This window comes from Podarcis filfolensis, assembly GCF_964270895.1.
Source record: "Podarcis filfolensis genome assembly, chromosome: 11".
NCBI lineage: Eukaryota > Metazoa > Chordata > Lepidosauria > Squamata > Lacertidae > Podarcis > Podarcis filfolensis.
Window position 1 is genome coordinate 49,025,644 of NC_139613.1, and position 15,118 is coordinate 49,040,761.

Here is a 15,118-nt window from a genome sequence, read left to right on the forward strand (position 1 = left end):
CTCAGCGCTTCCCAGCGGAGAGGTGACAGTGGTTTTCCTTGAGGCTTTGTTTGGCTGCTGGCTGGGCTTTCTGCCTTTGGCTCAGAGGGGCTCAGAAGTTGAACATACCTGTGCTGAGTGCTCGGATCGGAATCGGATGGATACGTCATTGACAGCCCACTCACCCTTGCCGGCGAAAAGGTCTGTCTGGAGCGGGGGCACATGGTGGGGGAAGAGGAAAGGAGATCTCGTGGGGGGGGGGCTTTTGAATTTGTTTTGGAGGCTCCTTCGATTGACTTATGGGGGAAAAGAAAGGAGCTGGTTGACTAAAATGGTGGGTGACTGGCGATCTCTTGGCGAGGGGGGGAGGCTGTGTGTGTGTGACTAGTTAATGCAAGCTGAGGGGGTTTTTGAATGCTGGACGCCATTTTGTTGCACGTGGTGCTGCAAACTTTGCAGTGCAAAGCCAGGCTGGGGAGCCATCTTAAGTTGAGACTGCATAGGCCTTGTGGTGCATGTGATTCAGATTCTATTCAGTTGAACCTCTGGTTACAAAGTTGGTTGGACAGTGTTCTCGAAGCTACCAGCATGAGTTTGATCAGACTGCAGGAGGACAGGAAGACTGGAGTGCCTGGAACAGGTGAGGCTGCAGGTCCCTTATTTTGGCTGCTGATCCCTTATTTTCAAGGCTGCTGGTCCCTTATTTTCAAATCTGTAAGTTGACAGCTATGCCACAGTGTCCTTTCTCTTGGCACATCAAGACGAGCAGGTGACGGCAAAGGTTGCAAGGTTCTTAGCTGGGGCAATCAGAATAAGATCCACTATTTGACTATTGATTCAAAACTCTAAAATGTATTTTATATAATTGACTTTTTATTTCTATTCTTTGTAAGTCGTATTGTTGTTTTATTGCTATGGCCATGGCTGATGCAAATAAAGATTCATTCATTCATTCATTCATTCATTCTGCAGCAGTCCGGTGTGTCCACTAAAGCCGCCCCCCCTTCTTTGGCCGGACCCACCGCAGACCTACCTGCCCCGCGGCCGCGAACACACGTGCGCGAAAGGGGCGGGGCCGGCCAGAGCGCCATGCAAATCGGAGCGCCGCCCGTAGCCAATCGGCGGCAGGCGAGCGCCCGGAGTTCGGGGGAGCCCGCGCGTCCGCTTTCAGTCCTCCGCCCACTTGCCACCCAGGGAGAGCTATCTCCGCGGCTCGCCGGCGGTGCGGATCGGGCCGGGGGTGGGCGGGCGCGCGCGGGAACGGGCGCGCGCGTGTGTATGTGCGCTGACACCACTTCTCCGCTTCTGCTGCTGCCGCTGCCGCTCGGGCGCCTTTTCTGCTTTGCCGCCTTTCTGCAAAGCAGGTCACCCCCAGCGCCTCCTCCTGGGAACCGGAGCGCGCTGCTGCTGCTGCTGATCCTCCGCTTCTGCCGCCGCGGAGCTGCTGCTGCTAAGCCCGCTCTCTATCTCATTTTCCCTCCGGCAAACCGGAGGGAGAGGCGGCTTGGCAAGCTCCACGTCGGGGCGCGAAGAAGCCCTCGGAGGCGATCGGCGGCCAAGCGCTCTCCAAAAACGAAACACCAAACAAAAAGAAAAACACCCGCCACCGGGAGACGAGGGAGGTGATCCGGCCACTTCTCCTCCGTGGATGGAGGAGAGACGAGGGATGCGACTGAGCCGTCTTTGTTGCCTCTTTTATCAGCTGTGCTTCCTGTCAAATGGGATCGCTGCAGGTAATTTCAGCCTTCTCTCTCTCTCTCTCTCTCTCTCTCTCTCTCTCTCCTAGGGTTGCCATATTTCAAAAAGTTTAAAAAAGGAAAACTGGACTCCCCGAATGTCGTGGAGCTTTTTTTTTTAAGGAAGACCCCAAAATATCGAGCCAAAAATGTGACTTGCCTAAGATCCAGGACAAAGCCTCGCGTTTCGGAAATCGCCCCCCCCCCCACGTAATTTCTGCCTTTGCAATCCCGGTAGTGTCCGGGGAAATACGAACATATGCCAGACCTACTCTCTCCTCCCTCCCCTGCCCGGCACGCCTTCTCAATTTTCTTCTTTTTGAATCTTGTCCGTTTAATAAACGGACACACTTATTCTTCCCAGAGGTGTCCAGATGCTGGATGTTTTACCGGACTGGGCAGGGAAAGGGACAGGGAGCGGTGGGGCACGAAGTGGGTTTGTGGATAGATTTGTCAGCTCTGCTAGATGAAAGATCTGGATTTGAGGATCCTGGGCGAGCGCAAACTTCTGCACAGGAAGATTCTCGTGTTGCACCAATATCTCTGCGAGTTATCGGGCTTCAGGTTGGCTGGAATGCCTTGGCCCATCCCGTCACCAAATGCACAGCGCCAGGCGTGGATGCGAGGAATACAGCACTCTGCACATGTTCAGAGTCGGACAGCTCTCCAGTCAGCCGTGCAAACGCTTTATAATTGTTGGCAGTATAAGATTGAAAGTTAAGCTCAAATTAAGCGCTTCTTTTACTAGCCATTATAAAACAGGAGGGAACTCATTCTCTGCAGTGATGCACTCTCTGATACACACCCTAAGACAATATCTTGGTTTGGCATAGTTTACGAGAATGTGTCCTCTTCTACAAACGTTTCTCCAAAATGTGTCTTATATAACATTCAGACTGTGAGCTTTCATTTCCTAGGAGTGATCTCTTGTGTTCTCATTACCTATAAGGAGATCTGTGAAGTTTAGGTCTTTAGACACTGTGCTGTAAAAGAACACAATAAAAAGTAGAAACAATATATATGTTCGTGGTTTATACCATATGCTGTATTTTCACGCAGTGCATGCAACAGACTTTGCAAATGCAACTGGCCAAGTTAATTCCTATCTCTTCCTCAGTCCCAATGCCTCCTTACCTCTCTCTGAGTTCAAAAGGCAGAACACATATTCCCCTGAGACAAGAGCTCTCTTAATTTTCTTTCTCTCATATGGATCACGTCCAGGCATTAAGGGTCAACATTTAATAAATTGAATTACTTCTGTAGCCTTGTTTCCTTTGATGAGCAAGACTAGGTAGTTAATTGCAAGGAAACTCTGTTTCTCTGTACAGTGCATTGCCTGCTTCACCTAAGCTAACTGCAGAGTGCTTTGCAGCTATTTCCTGTGCAGTGAGGTCTGTTGTTTTGTAAGGCTTTTGCACGAGTAGAAGAATATGCCAGATAGTACTTTCCTTATTGTGTGTAAAAAAAATCCATATTGCAGAGGAGCCAGGGGGACGTGGGATACGATGGGACGGGACTGCTGAGCATTGAATCTGGCTTGTTCTTGTATAGTAATTTTGCTGTACTCTGGACATCTAGAATACGGCACATGCCACCATGTGAAACGCTAGAAGACTTGACGAATGGCATTCTGCACCTCTTTGTACGGTGTCCTGTTTGTATTTTGTTTTTGTAAGATGTGAATAATAACCAACATCTGAAATGCCATAGTGTCCAAAGTGATGGAGGGGGGCTGTGGAATACATGCAGAAGTTTCCCAGTTCAACCCCTGACATCTTCAGGTAGGGCTGAGAGAGGCTCCGCGTATGAAACTCTGGAGAGCAGCTGTGCTGAGCAAAATGGGCCAATGGTCTAGACTCAGCATATGGCAGGTTTCTATGTTCATAGGGATTCCCAGTGTCATTCTTACGATATAATGGTTAGTATTATAAGCGGGGCCAGCAACAAAATGTCTCTTGAGACCGACGGATGCCAACAACAACAATACCCGCAACAAAATGTTGTGATATACAGTCATACCTTGGATCTCGAACACCTTGGTTCCCGAACAAATTGACTCCCAAACGACTGAAACCTGGAAGTGAATGTTCCGATTTTCGAACGATTTTTGGAAGCCAAACCTCCGATGGGGCTTCCTCAGCTTCCGATTGGCTGCAGGAGCTTCCTTCAGCCAATCAGAAGCTGCGCTTTGGTTTTTGAACATTTTGGAAGTCGAATGGACTTCTGGAACAGATTCCATTCGACTTCTAAGGTACAACTGTATCTCCAGCCCACTGGGATCCATCCCTGGGAAATAAGTTTTTCCTCTCCCTTCAACCACAGTCTCCGTCCCACTTCCAGTTCCCATTTTTCCTCCAACAGTAGAAAAGCCCTGGAAGCTGCAGCTCCTTCTGAAGGTTTTTTTCTTTCCTTCCTTTTTTTTTAGAAAGAACTTTTTTTTAATTGACATTTTCTTTTAAGCTACAAATGTATATACTCCTGCACATCCCCCAGCTATTAAATTACCACAACTTTATTTTCCGGTGGCCCGGTTCCAGACCATACTGATAGCACTTAACCACCCAGGTTCATAATTAGAGGAAATTATTATCATTGTGCTGCAGATGGGGCGATGTGACTGAGAGAAAGTTGCCTGCCTGAAGCCACCTAGTGAGAGAAGCAAAATCAGCCACTACTCCACACCCCCTTGAAATATTAAACAGAACTATTAAAATGGATAATATATCATCCCTATTTAATGCCTTATAATTTAAAAAGAAGCTTTGGGTTATATTTAGTTTAAAAAAGGATGCAGTTTATACTTCGAGAGGAAGTATATTCAACATTGGGCTCTTCTAATCATTCTGTCAGTGCAAGCATTTAACTTGTCTGATGGAATGATCTCCCCTCTCTTCCCCCTGCTTGATCTGGGGGTTCTCAAGACCCCCCAGATTGGGGGGAGGAAAGGAGGGAAAGTCCAACTGTGCTAGCAGGACCTGTGCTGGCTTCTGCTAGTGCACCTACTTAGTTGAATCTGGTCCTTTATTTTTTGAAACAAGCAACAGTCTTCAACACTGGTATAAATTTAAGCATTTTCACCTTTCTTTAACATAGGTGATATATCATCTAGGATCTTATATAGCCTAGCACACGGAAAGAAAAAGCACAGCATTCAAATCCAACTCTATTTGTGTCACTGTGTTGGCCAAGGATGGAGAACCTTTGGTCCTCCAGATGTTGTAACACTCCAGCTTGTTGTACGAATTACCATGCATTTGTAAAAACTTGGTCATCTAGTGTGGCGGCACCTTCATACTTTAAAACTCTCTGCCTGTTGCATTCTGTTTGGTGCTTGCTAAAAACATTATCGTTTAGGCAAGCCTAAACAGATGCTTAGAAAGTTGTGAATTTTGACCGGTTGTAGTACTTTAACTTTTTGTATGTTTTTAACTATTGCTGTAATTTTTCCTTGATTTTATTGTGTTGCTTTTTTGTAAACCACTGTGGGGTTTGTTTGTAAAAACAACAACAACAACAACAATTTATTTGTACCCTGCCCATCTGACTGGGTCGCCCCAGCCACTCTGGGTGGCTTCCAGCATATATAAACTCCCATCACCCTGGACCATTATGTCATTCTGTTGACTGGGGTTGATGGGAAGTCCGCTTACCTTATTTGGTGGCCGGCATTGTGGCTGGGTCCCGCGTCACCTGGCTGAGGGCTAGAGACTGGTGCACTCCCTGCTGTTGCCTCCCCATGCCATCGGCGCTGGGCAGGGCGCCGCTCAAGATGCGGTCCTTGCTAACCATTCAGCACCGACGAGGGGCGTGTCCATGGGGAATTTAAACTCCAGTGTGGCGGGGAGGCCATCCTCTTGCATCCTTCGCATTGGGTAAGCCCTTGTTTAGATGGAGGGAAGGTTGTAGCCTCCTCTTGCCCTTCCTCATTAAGGGTACCCCTTTAAAGGGATCTGGGGGTGTGGATTCTGTCCGATGCCCGGACGTGGGCCAGGGCCATGCCACTACCCCAACGGAGACCCTTTGGGGTGCTCCTTTTTAATGTACGTCTTAGGGCTCCCCCTGTCGGGTGTTTACCCTTAGTTGGACTCCCAGGAGATGGGCAGGAGTCGGGATATAGTCTGGCTTCACCCAGTGCCTAAGCCAAACCGCTCACATCTATAACCAATAAAGTTGTGGCCTGTTTGAACCCATAAACCAAAATCTGCTTGTTTGTGTGTTTTAGTTATCCACCAGGGGACCGTGGGTCGCGGTGCCTTGGTATGCAATTGGAGACTAACAGAATACAGTGGTACCTCGGGTTAAGTACTTAATTCATTCCGGAGGTCCTTACTTAACCTGAAACTGTTCTTAACCTGAAGCACCACTTTAGCTAATGGGGCCTCCTGCTGCTGCCGCGTCGCCGGAGGCCGATTTCTGTTCTCATCCTGAAGCAAAGTTCTTAACCTGAAGCACTATTTCTGGGTTAGCAGAGTCTGTAACCTGAAGCGTATGTAACCTGAAGCGTATGTAACCCGAGGTACCACTGTATGGATAGTTACCTCTTCCCCTCCCCAAGCGTAGTTGAAGCATTGAAATGAAACGGTCACATCTGAAGTCTGGCTCCAATATTGATCTATCATTTGTGGCAACTGTTAAGGTCAGGGAGCGGTTCTGGCATTAAACTCCAGCCTATCTTTCCCCCCCTATGCAGGTCTGCAACCTTTGGGAGACTCTGAGGAGTGGGAGATTGTCTACCCGGCACTATGGAGCAGGGGCCAGCAGGAACCCAATGGAGGCAGCGGCGCAGGAGGCAGCTGCAGCACTGATGGAAACTGTGGGAACAGTAGCAGCAATCTTAGTGCTACCTCTGCATCCACTCAGGTGGTGGGCAGCTCTCGCGAGGTCCGCTCAGTATCTTCCTCATCTGACAGGCAGCTGCAGCCGGTTGGGGAGACCTCTGAGGACGAGGTCTCCGAGGACGAATATGAGTCTCAGGAGTTCTATCACTGGTCTCCTCTTCCTCAGGGATTGAACGCTACTTCTCAGCTGCCCCCTCCCTCGCCTCTGCTGCCTTCGGAGGACGGGGACGAGGTGCTGCTGAGAATACCAGCTTTTGCTCAGGAGCTCTACCTGCTGCTCAAGAGGGACAGCCGCTTCCTGGCCCCAGGCTTTGCAGTGGAAGAACGACTGATGAGCGAGAGGAGGAGTCTCCCGAACTCTGCCCAGACCCAGACAGAGAGATCGTGTTACTACAGCGGGTCTGTGCTCCATTACCCAGGCTCCTTTGCTTCCTTCAGCACTTGTGGTGGTTTGGTAAGGCTTGTAATTTTAGCATTCTCCCAGTCTTGTATGTTTTTTGGGGTGCTTTCTGTTAAGTTGTGGGTGAACATAAGAGACGACACAGCGATTCTTCAAACAGCTCTTGTTTATTTGCAGAACAGAACAGAACTGAATTGAAGGGTTCAGCCAGCCTGCTTATATAGAGCTCCACTAGAACGTAACAGTAACCATTTTCTGTAACTATCCAATCACTGAACGTCACTTTCAATCCCTTATTTGCATATCTGGACCTGAGTGAAAACTATCTACAGTATCTCCCTGCTGGCCCAGGGTGAGAACTTCAGTACATAACACTTTCTTTCAGCACCTCCTGTATTTTCTCCTTCTTTGGGGAAAAGGTTATTCTTTGTGCTGTCCTTTACACATTGTGGCATTCGTATAGAGCCCCCGGTTGTTTCACGGACTATTGACTTGTGCACCACTACTTTATCCTTCCGCTGCCACCAATTTTGTGAGGGGGGAAACCTAGGGTTCCCCAGTGAAGTATTGAGTCTCAGTCAGGTAGAGTTAACAATGAAGATTAAAGTTTATTTCAAACACAAAAAAGTTTTAAAATAACGCTGTCACTCTATACCCTCTCAGTCTTGTCCCTGTCTCTAACTCACTCTGACTCCTCTATCTCCCCCCCCCCCGCCAAAAAAAAGAACCAACCAAACTTAACTGTCAAAACCTCTGGGCTGAGCCTCAAAGTCAGGTAGGCTCCGCCTTAGGGATTTCTTATTGGTCAACCTATTAACCCTTTCTCTCCCGCAATACAAATGTATCCCCATAGAATGGGCAAATGCCACACACATCCCCATGGTTTTACCTGGCTTGCCAGGTAAGGGTTACCCTGTAACCCATCTGTAGTCAGTGCTTCTCTGGGGGCGAAGTCAAACCGGCGCATTAGCAGCACTGAAGCGGCATCCCCACGGCGCAAGCCTGGGCAGAGTGAATGGAGGTCTTGGGCTGCCCAGGTGACAAGACCAACCTCTTGGCCTTGTTTATGTGGTCCAAAGGAAAGCAGAGCGGTATGTTTGGCACCAGATTGGCGGCAGAAGTTGCCAGAAGGAGACATACAAGATGCCATCCAACTGCCTTAGGGACTCCACTCTGGATTTGTGTAGAGTTTACTCCTTAGCCTTTTCTTCTTCCAAATATATCCCACAAGGCAGCAGCAGAGGTTTAGGATCAGAGTTTTCCTTCTCTTAGAAGGGTGACCCACTCTGCCCCTCATTTCCCTCTATAGCAGCGGTTCTCAGCCAGTGGGTCCCCAGATGTTGTTGGACTACAACTCCCATCACCGCTAGCTAGCAAGGCCAGAGGTTGAGAAAGGCTTCTCTACAGCCTTCTTGACCGTTGGACCCTTTAGACTTGTCTGCTCAGTCTGCTGGACCCTATCTTTGCATACAGGCAAAGTCTCTAACTCACTTAGAGTTTAAGACCTATCAGCTACCCTCACCTGATTTAGCTGGCCAGCCAAAGATCGTTTCCCAGAGTGTTGCTGTTGTTGCATCCTGATAGCAGGTGAGAGCTGAATGCATGGTCGGGGACCAAAGACAGACAAACTACCCCAGATGGATCACAACATGACCTCCACAAGAGGTACTACCCCTCCCCTAACACCCCATACACCCCGTTGTTGGACTGCAACTCCAACATTGGCCATCAACCTGGAGGGCTAATCGTCTCCTTGCAGCTGTTTTGGATAAGGTGAGTGAAGGAGCACACAAGCCTAAGACTCATGCACATTACACTAAACCAGGTACAGGCAAACTCAGCCCTCCAGATGTTTTGGGACTACAACTCCCATCATCCCTGACCACTGGACCTGTTAGCTAGGGATGATGGGAGTTGTAGTCCCAAAACATCTGGAGGGCCGAGTTTGCCTGTGCCTGCACTAAACTATGGCTTGGTGTTGTGTTTGAACCAGGGCAGTGAGTGGCCTCAGAGATCTACGGCACAGTGAATAGGGTGGCTTTTCTCTGATCACATTCATACATAAATTGTTCATTTGTGTAAAATAAGTCTCATTGTAAAACTAACAAGGTGAGTTACAGAATAAAACGTATACAATAAAATAACAATAACATATGCAAACGTATATCCAAAGTCAAGTAGAGCTGGTGCTAAGGATCAGGGCCCAAGAATGTGCTAATATCATCCTGCATACAAGAACACTCATTGTGGATCACCTAATTTTTAATTTGCCTAGGGTAGCAAACAACCTCCACCCCAGTAACAGAGGCTGCTGTAGCAATGTGTAGGAAGGATTTGGGCAGTGTTTACTTTCATTTTTTTCTGAAGCTTTGCAGGAATCTTGGTTTATCGCGAACTCTTGTTAGTTAAACAAACCCACGGTTTGTTAAACATAACCCATGTTGAAGTTGGCTTGTTTTGTTCGGAGTTTGTGATATGATCCCTGGTCCAAACAACCAGGCTGAGATTTAGGGAGCGAGTGCAGGGAAGAGGAGAGGGGAAGGGAGAGCATGCAAGCTCAAGGCTTTGCTTCAGCTCATTCCAGCTCAAGCACAGAGTTGTAAACCATGGCTTGGCTTTATGTGCAGGCGAGGCCATTTATGTCTTTGCTTGGGCCCTGCTGGACTTGAAACAGCCTTTGAATCTTTGAATGTATCAACAGTTCCCTGGAGACTGAAGTTAACTACTGGTAGGAGTTCAGCAGATTTTATCCTGGATTGCACCAGCTAGAAATCGGAATTAGACCCAGCGACAACAGCAATGGTTTCTGCAATGAGCAGAAGTCCCAGGATATTTCAGGGTGGGTGGAGAGAATATGGGCAGCTGGGATGATGTAAAATCCTGGAATGATTTAAAGCAAAGCAATTACTCTTTTCCTTTAGCCTTTTATTAATCTGCATGCCTGAGGAACCATATAGAAGGAGGACAGGGGTGTTGTTGACAGTGGCTCTGAGTCTGAAGAGACTCAATGGCATATCCTGGTTGGCTGGCTGTAACCTGGAACAGCGCTACAGCTATGAAGACATCGTTGGCTTCCATTCCAAAATCTGATTTCAACCAAAGAACACTGAAAATAGCTTGCCAGCATTTTTTTTTTTTTTTGTGAGGACTAGAGTTAGTTTAGTTTACTGCTGTTAAAACTTGCAGATTTGCCAGGTTTGATAGGATTTTAAAGTGAAATTGGGTGGAAAAGTTGAGGTTTAAGCTGCAGTTCAGTTTGCTTGTTTAGACTCAAAACTGTTGGGTTTGGGGGAAATGGCATTTAACTGATACTGAAAAGAAGTTGCTTAAACTAAAGTGTAACTGCCAGGTTTTAAACATTTGCATGTTGGGTGTCTCAATTTTTCCGGCGTATGGGTACAATGCGGACTATGGATGAATAGTCAAAACTGAATACTTTTTTACTTTTTTTGCAAACTGTATTGTTACTTGTTATGATACGTGTCAACATACTTACACGTGTTTATATAGTGGGGATCTAGGGAATTTTTGCTATTTATATTTTTCCTTTTCTCTCCCCAAGTCCACCAACAAGGTTTCTCTCTCTCTCTCTCTCTCTCTCTCTGTGTGTGTGTGTGTGTGTGTGTGTATATATATATATATATATATATATATATATATATATATATATATTGGCTGGGCCAAAGGCAGATGGTTCTGTTTGCTTACAACTGCATATTACACTGTGCATCCTATAGGTGCATCATCACATGTTAATAGCCTATAGCTGTTTTAAGCGCTTGATTCTTCTTTGCAAAACAGCACAAGAGGCTCTAATTGTCACTTGGAATATGTTAGGTAGCTTTTTCTACACAATTATATCTCTCTCTTTTTTGGCTGCTGATGGCATTGTAGGGGAGATTGTCCTGATCTACAGGATGAGTTGCTACAGTCGTAGCTTGCCTGCCATATGGTGATAGCTGCTGTTTGATCTGAAACCTTGATCTCACTTTGCTCACTTCTACCCTTTGTCTTTCCCTCCTTTAAACTTCTAAACATTTTCCTGGTAAGCCAAGGGTAGGAATGGGGACATGCAGATCAAGCAGATGTAAGCTACATTTATTTATCTAAAATGTCAGAAAGTACCAGTTTGAGTATACATTTTCTCCAGATATTGTGCATAAAATAGTGTGCAGAAACTGATGGGACTGAAAACTTTGTTTTAAAAAAGAGGTCCCTCTTTATCCCCTGAAATGATCAACATTGACCATGACCAATCTGAGTCAGTCATCTATCTAGAAGTTTATGCTCATTTTTATCTACACATTTTCTTTCTTATTCCCTCCCCAACATCAACGGAAATCCTTCCAAATCTAAGATTAGTTTTCTTTAAAAATTGTAGATTGCTTCATCTTAGAAGAATAAATTATGGCATGGCATTTCCACAAACTTTCATGGTATTTTGAGTTTTTCTAACAAATTACAAGGAGAAAGTTTGTTCATAAGGGCATGAAGCTGATTGGGGATAATCTTTCTCACTGAAAGGCCACAGAGTTCAAAAGGCTTTTCTTTGTTTACCTTAATTTATCGCTTGTTTGAGTTGTGGAGAGATACGTTTAAACAGGCACTATCAGATTTACCATCAGAAGAAATGGTCTAGGTGGGAGGACATCAATGGAAATGTCAAATGGAAACGAAACAGATTTGTTTTATCACATAACTCAGGGGACAGCTCTGAAGGTATGATGTGATGGAGACCTGAACTTCAACTACTGGTTAATATGAATCTAAGAGCTGAATGGATTTAATGCAGGTACAGTGGTACCTTGGGTTACATACGCTTCAGGTTACATATGCTTCAGGTTACAGACTCTGCTAACCCAGAAATATTGCTTCAGGTTAAGAACTTTGCTTCAGGATGAGAACAGAAATCGTGCTCTGGCGGCGCAGCAGCAGCAGGAGGCCCCATTAGCTAAAGTGGTGCTTCAGGTTAATAACAGTTTCAGGTTAAGTACGGACCTCCGGAACGAATTAAGTACTTAACCCGAGGTACCACTGTACTGCCAGCACTACTGACAAATGTGCAAATGCAATTGCACCAAGACAATTTCCCACCAACAGCACCAATGTTTATTTCTTTATTATGAGTATATAGTAACAGTATTTAATTGTGGTGGTACAAGAACTGGTCGGAATGTACAGATCATGTGCAAAGGTTTACAACAAAAAGACCAAAGGGAGAGGAGGGGTGGAGACACAAGACCGGAATAGAGAAAGGATGAAAAAGCCTGGATGAAAATATTGTTTTTTTCCAACTATTTTGCAAACCACATGGAGAGAATGATATATAGAAATGCTTGGTATAATAAAAATCCGTTCAGTAGTTTCTAAGAAGAACCCAAAGCTCTATGGAAGAATAGTGGTAAGAGTTCTTGGTTTAATTATGTGTACCTTCAACTAAAAGAATCCGAAGTAACAGGGCTGAGAAAGATGTCTGCTTGAGACTTTGGGGAATTGGTTCCGGGTAGATGGACTAGTGATCTTGCTTGTTAGAAAACAGGTCCTTGTGTCTTTATGCGCTCATGAGTACAGGAGCATGGAGGTGGTTTAGGAGAAACCTACCAGTGAAACAAGAAAGATCGAGTAAGGGTTTGAAGAGAACGAAGAGAGAACTGTTGTCTTCGTCCATGGAGTTTTCTTGGCAGGGATACTGGAGTGGCTTGCCGGTTCCTCCTCCAGGTGGATCACATTTGGTCAAAACTCTCCACTATGACCTGTCTATCTTGGGTGCCCTGCTCAGCATAGTTCATAGCTTCTCTGAGTTATTCAAGCCCCTTCGCCACATCAAGGCAGTGATCCATGAAGGGAATTGATGCTTTTGAATTATGGTACTGGAGGAGACTCTTGAGAGTCCCATGGACCGCAAGAAGATCAAACCTATCCATTCTTAAGGAAATCAGCCCTGAGTGCTCACTGGAAGGACAGATCGTGAAGCTGAGGCTCCAATACTTTGGCCACCTCATGAGAAGAGAAGACTCCCTGGAAAAGACCCTGATATTGGGAAAGATGGAGGGCACAAGGAGAAGGGAACGACAGAGGACGACATGGTCGGATAGTGTTCTCGAAGCTAGCAGCATGAGTTTGACCAAACTGCGGGAGGCAGTGGAAGACAGGAGTGCCTGGCGTGCTCTGGTCCATGGGGTCACGAAGAGTCGGACATGACTAAATGACTAAACAACAACAACAATAGAGAACTGAAGCTAGACCACTGACTTCTGGCCAGACTCATCTAGTACCTTTCTAGACCTATTAAGCCCACAGAATAAAGAGACAATGGAGTACCTTTGAGTTTCAAATAGGCAACAGTTTAATTGATCCTTTATGGGATCTTCAGTTGTCACACAGCTTACCATAATCAACTCCCTCCTCCTCCTATGGATTCCCTATCAGGTAAAAGAGCTTTCCTTCTTCAACTTCTTTTCTGGGTGAACCTCCAAGTTTGGGACCATTGGATGCACTTTCTCTCGCTCGTGGTCTTCACAAGTGCCAATATGAATCTGTCTACATCACCACCCCACAAGGCCTCATAATAAGGTGAATTCCAGGTGGAAGACCTGCCCTTGTCTCCTCTATCCTCATGGCCTTGACAGGGACAGGTCTGAGGAAGCTTCCCTTCCTTTTAGCATGTGACTCAGGGAGCTCATTTTTCTTCTCCAGAACCTTCACTGTACTTGCCAACCTATCCTACACTGACAGCCACCCAGAAGCTAAACTCACGATCAGGTCAGAGTGGTGCTGGTGTAAAACAAAAAAACACAAAACCTTTTTAGCCATTTAGCCAGTTAGGGAAGGAGGTGCCTATGTTCCTTTGTGCCTGTTGACCAGCTAGATCCACAATATGTGCTGGGCGGACCGGGCAGTTGCTGCGGCCAAAGGAAGGAAAGTAGAGACTTTGAGAAAGGACTGAAGTCTTCAGTAGCATCACTCACCCCTCTTCACCCAACTGCTATGCAGTCAGTCTGGTCCCGAGGACTGGGAGTGGCAGAAATCACCGGCACTCTATTGCTACTGTTGTTCAGCTTCTATGAATAGTTCCTTAAGGAAGGGGAAGCCCTCAAAGGAGTCGTGGTCTGTTTGGTTCAAGACCACAGGGAGTGTAAGGATGTGTTTCTCCTATCATAAGGGCCACCTTACTGTAACAGCAAGGCTTTCTGGTTTCCTTTCGAATAATATAGTCCATAATTACTGGCTGCAACCAGACAGCCTTAATCTGCTTCCTGGTAAATCTAACATTGGAGGTCGGAGGACCGTTTCACTCTAATTTTAGGATTAACTGGTGTTGTTTTGGACTGGACTCCTGTAAGCAAGAATAACTCTGTAGGTTTAATACTATGGGCCGATCCACACAAGCATTTAATATGACATTCTCCAAATCACATCCTTTCCCTCCCTCAATCTGGATTTTCTCATAGCAGGGCTCTGCAGAGTATCCCTGGTTTGAGAAAATCTGGATGTGGACAGCCAAGAAAATGGAGGCGCAGAAAGCTATAAAATATAGCATGGATTAACCCCAAGTGTAACATCTTAGTGGCTGTTATGTTCTTGTAAGCTAGTTCAACAAATGCTGAGTTATCCCCCACCCCCAAGGATGGCTGTATTCCAGGTTTATAACATAGCAAGCATAATCATCCCACATTGACTTGTACAGTTTTTATCTGGAAGCTGCACGTTAAGCTAGACTAAAATCCTTTACCCAGTACAGTGCTACCTCTGGATGTGAATGGGATCCGTTCCGGAGCCCCGTTCGCATTCTGAAGCGAACGCAACCCGCGTCTGCGCATGCATGGGTCGCGATTTGCTGCTTCCGTGCATGCGCGTGATGTCATTTTGAGTGTCTGCGTATGCACGAACGGCGAAACCAGGAAGTAATGCATTCCGTTACTTCCGGGTCGCCACAGAGTGCAGCCCGAAAACGCTCAACCCGAAGCTACTTCAACCTGAGGTATGACTGTAAAGGTTATTAAATGGTCCCCATAGAGTTCTGTTATAACCACCACCATCTTCCCTGAAAAGTGGCCACTCTGGTGGTTATACAGTCATACAGTTATAAACTGTACCTGGGCAGGCAGTTTATATCAAGAAGTCCTTTTTTTGCAGCTTCTAGGAATAGATGAGATGAATCAGTG

At 46.3% G+C, this 15,118-nt stretch overlaps 1 protein-coding gene across 2 annotated transcripts in view; it reads left to right on the forward strand.

Annotated features, from left to right (window-relative positions):
- The first annotated feature begins 1,172 nt into the window (after positions 1-1,172).
- ADAMTS19 (ADAM metallopeptidase with thrombospondin type 1 motif 19) overlaps positions 1,173-15,118 on the forward strand; it is a 121,256-nt gene continuing 107,310 nt past the window's right edge. Inside the window, exons 1-2 of one of the 2 annotated variants that reach the window (XM_083576570.1) lie at positions 1,173-1,712; positions 6,406-7,007. In XM_083576570.1, coding sequence (XP_083432696.1) covers positions 1,628-1,712; positions 6,406-7,007 — 687 coding nt within the window. In that variant the 5' untranslated portion in view covers positions 1,173-1,627. The remainder of the gene's footprint in view (positions 1,713-6,405; positions 7,008-15,118) is intronic. The other variant, XM_083576569.1, reaches the window with a different exon arrangement.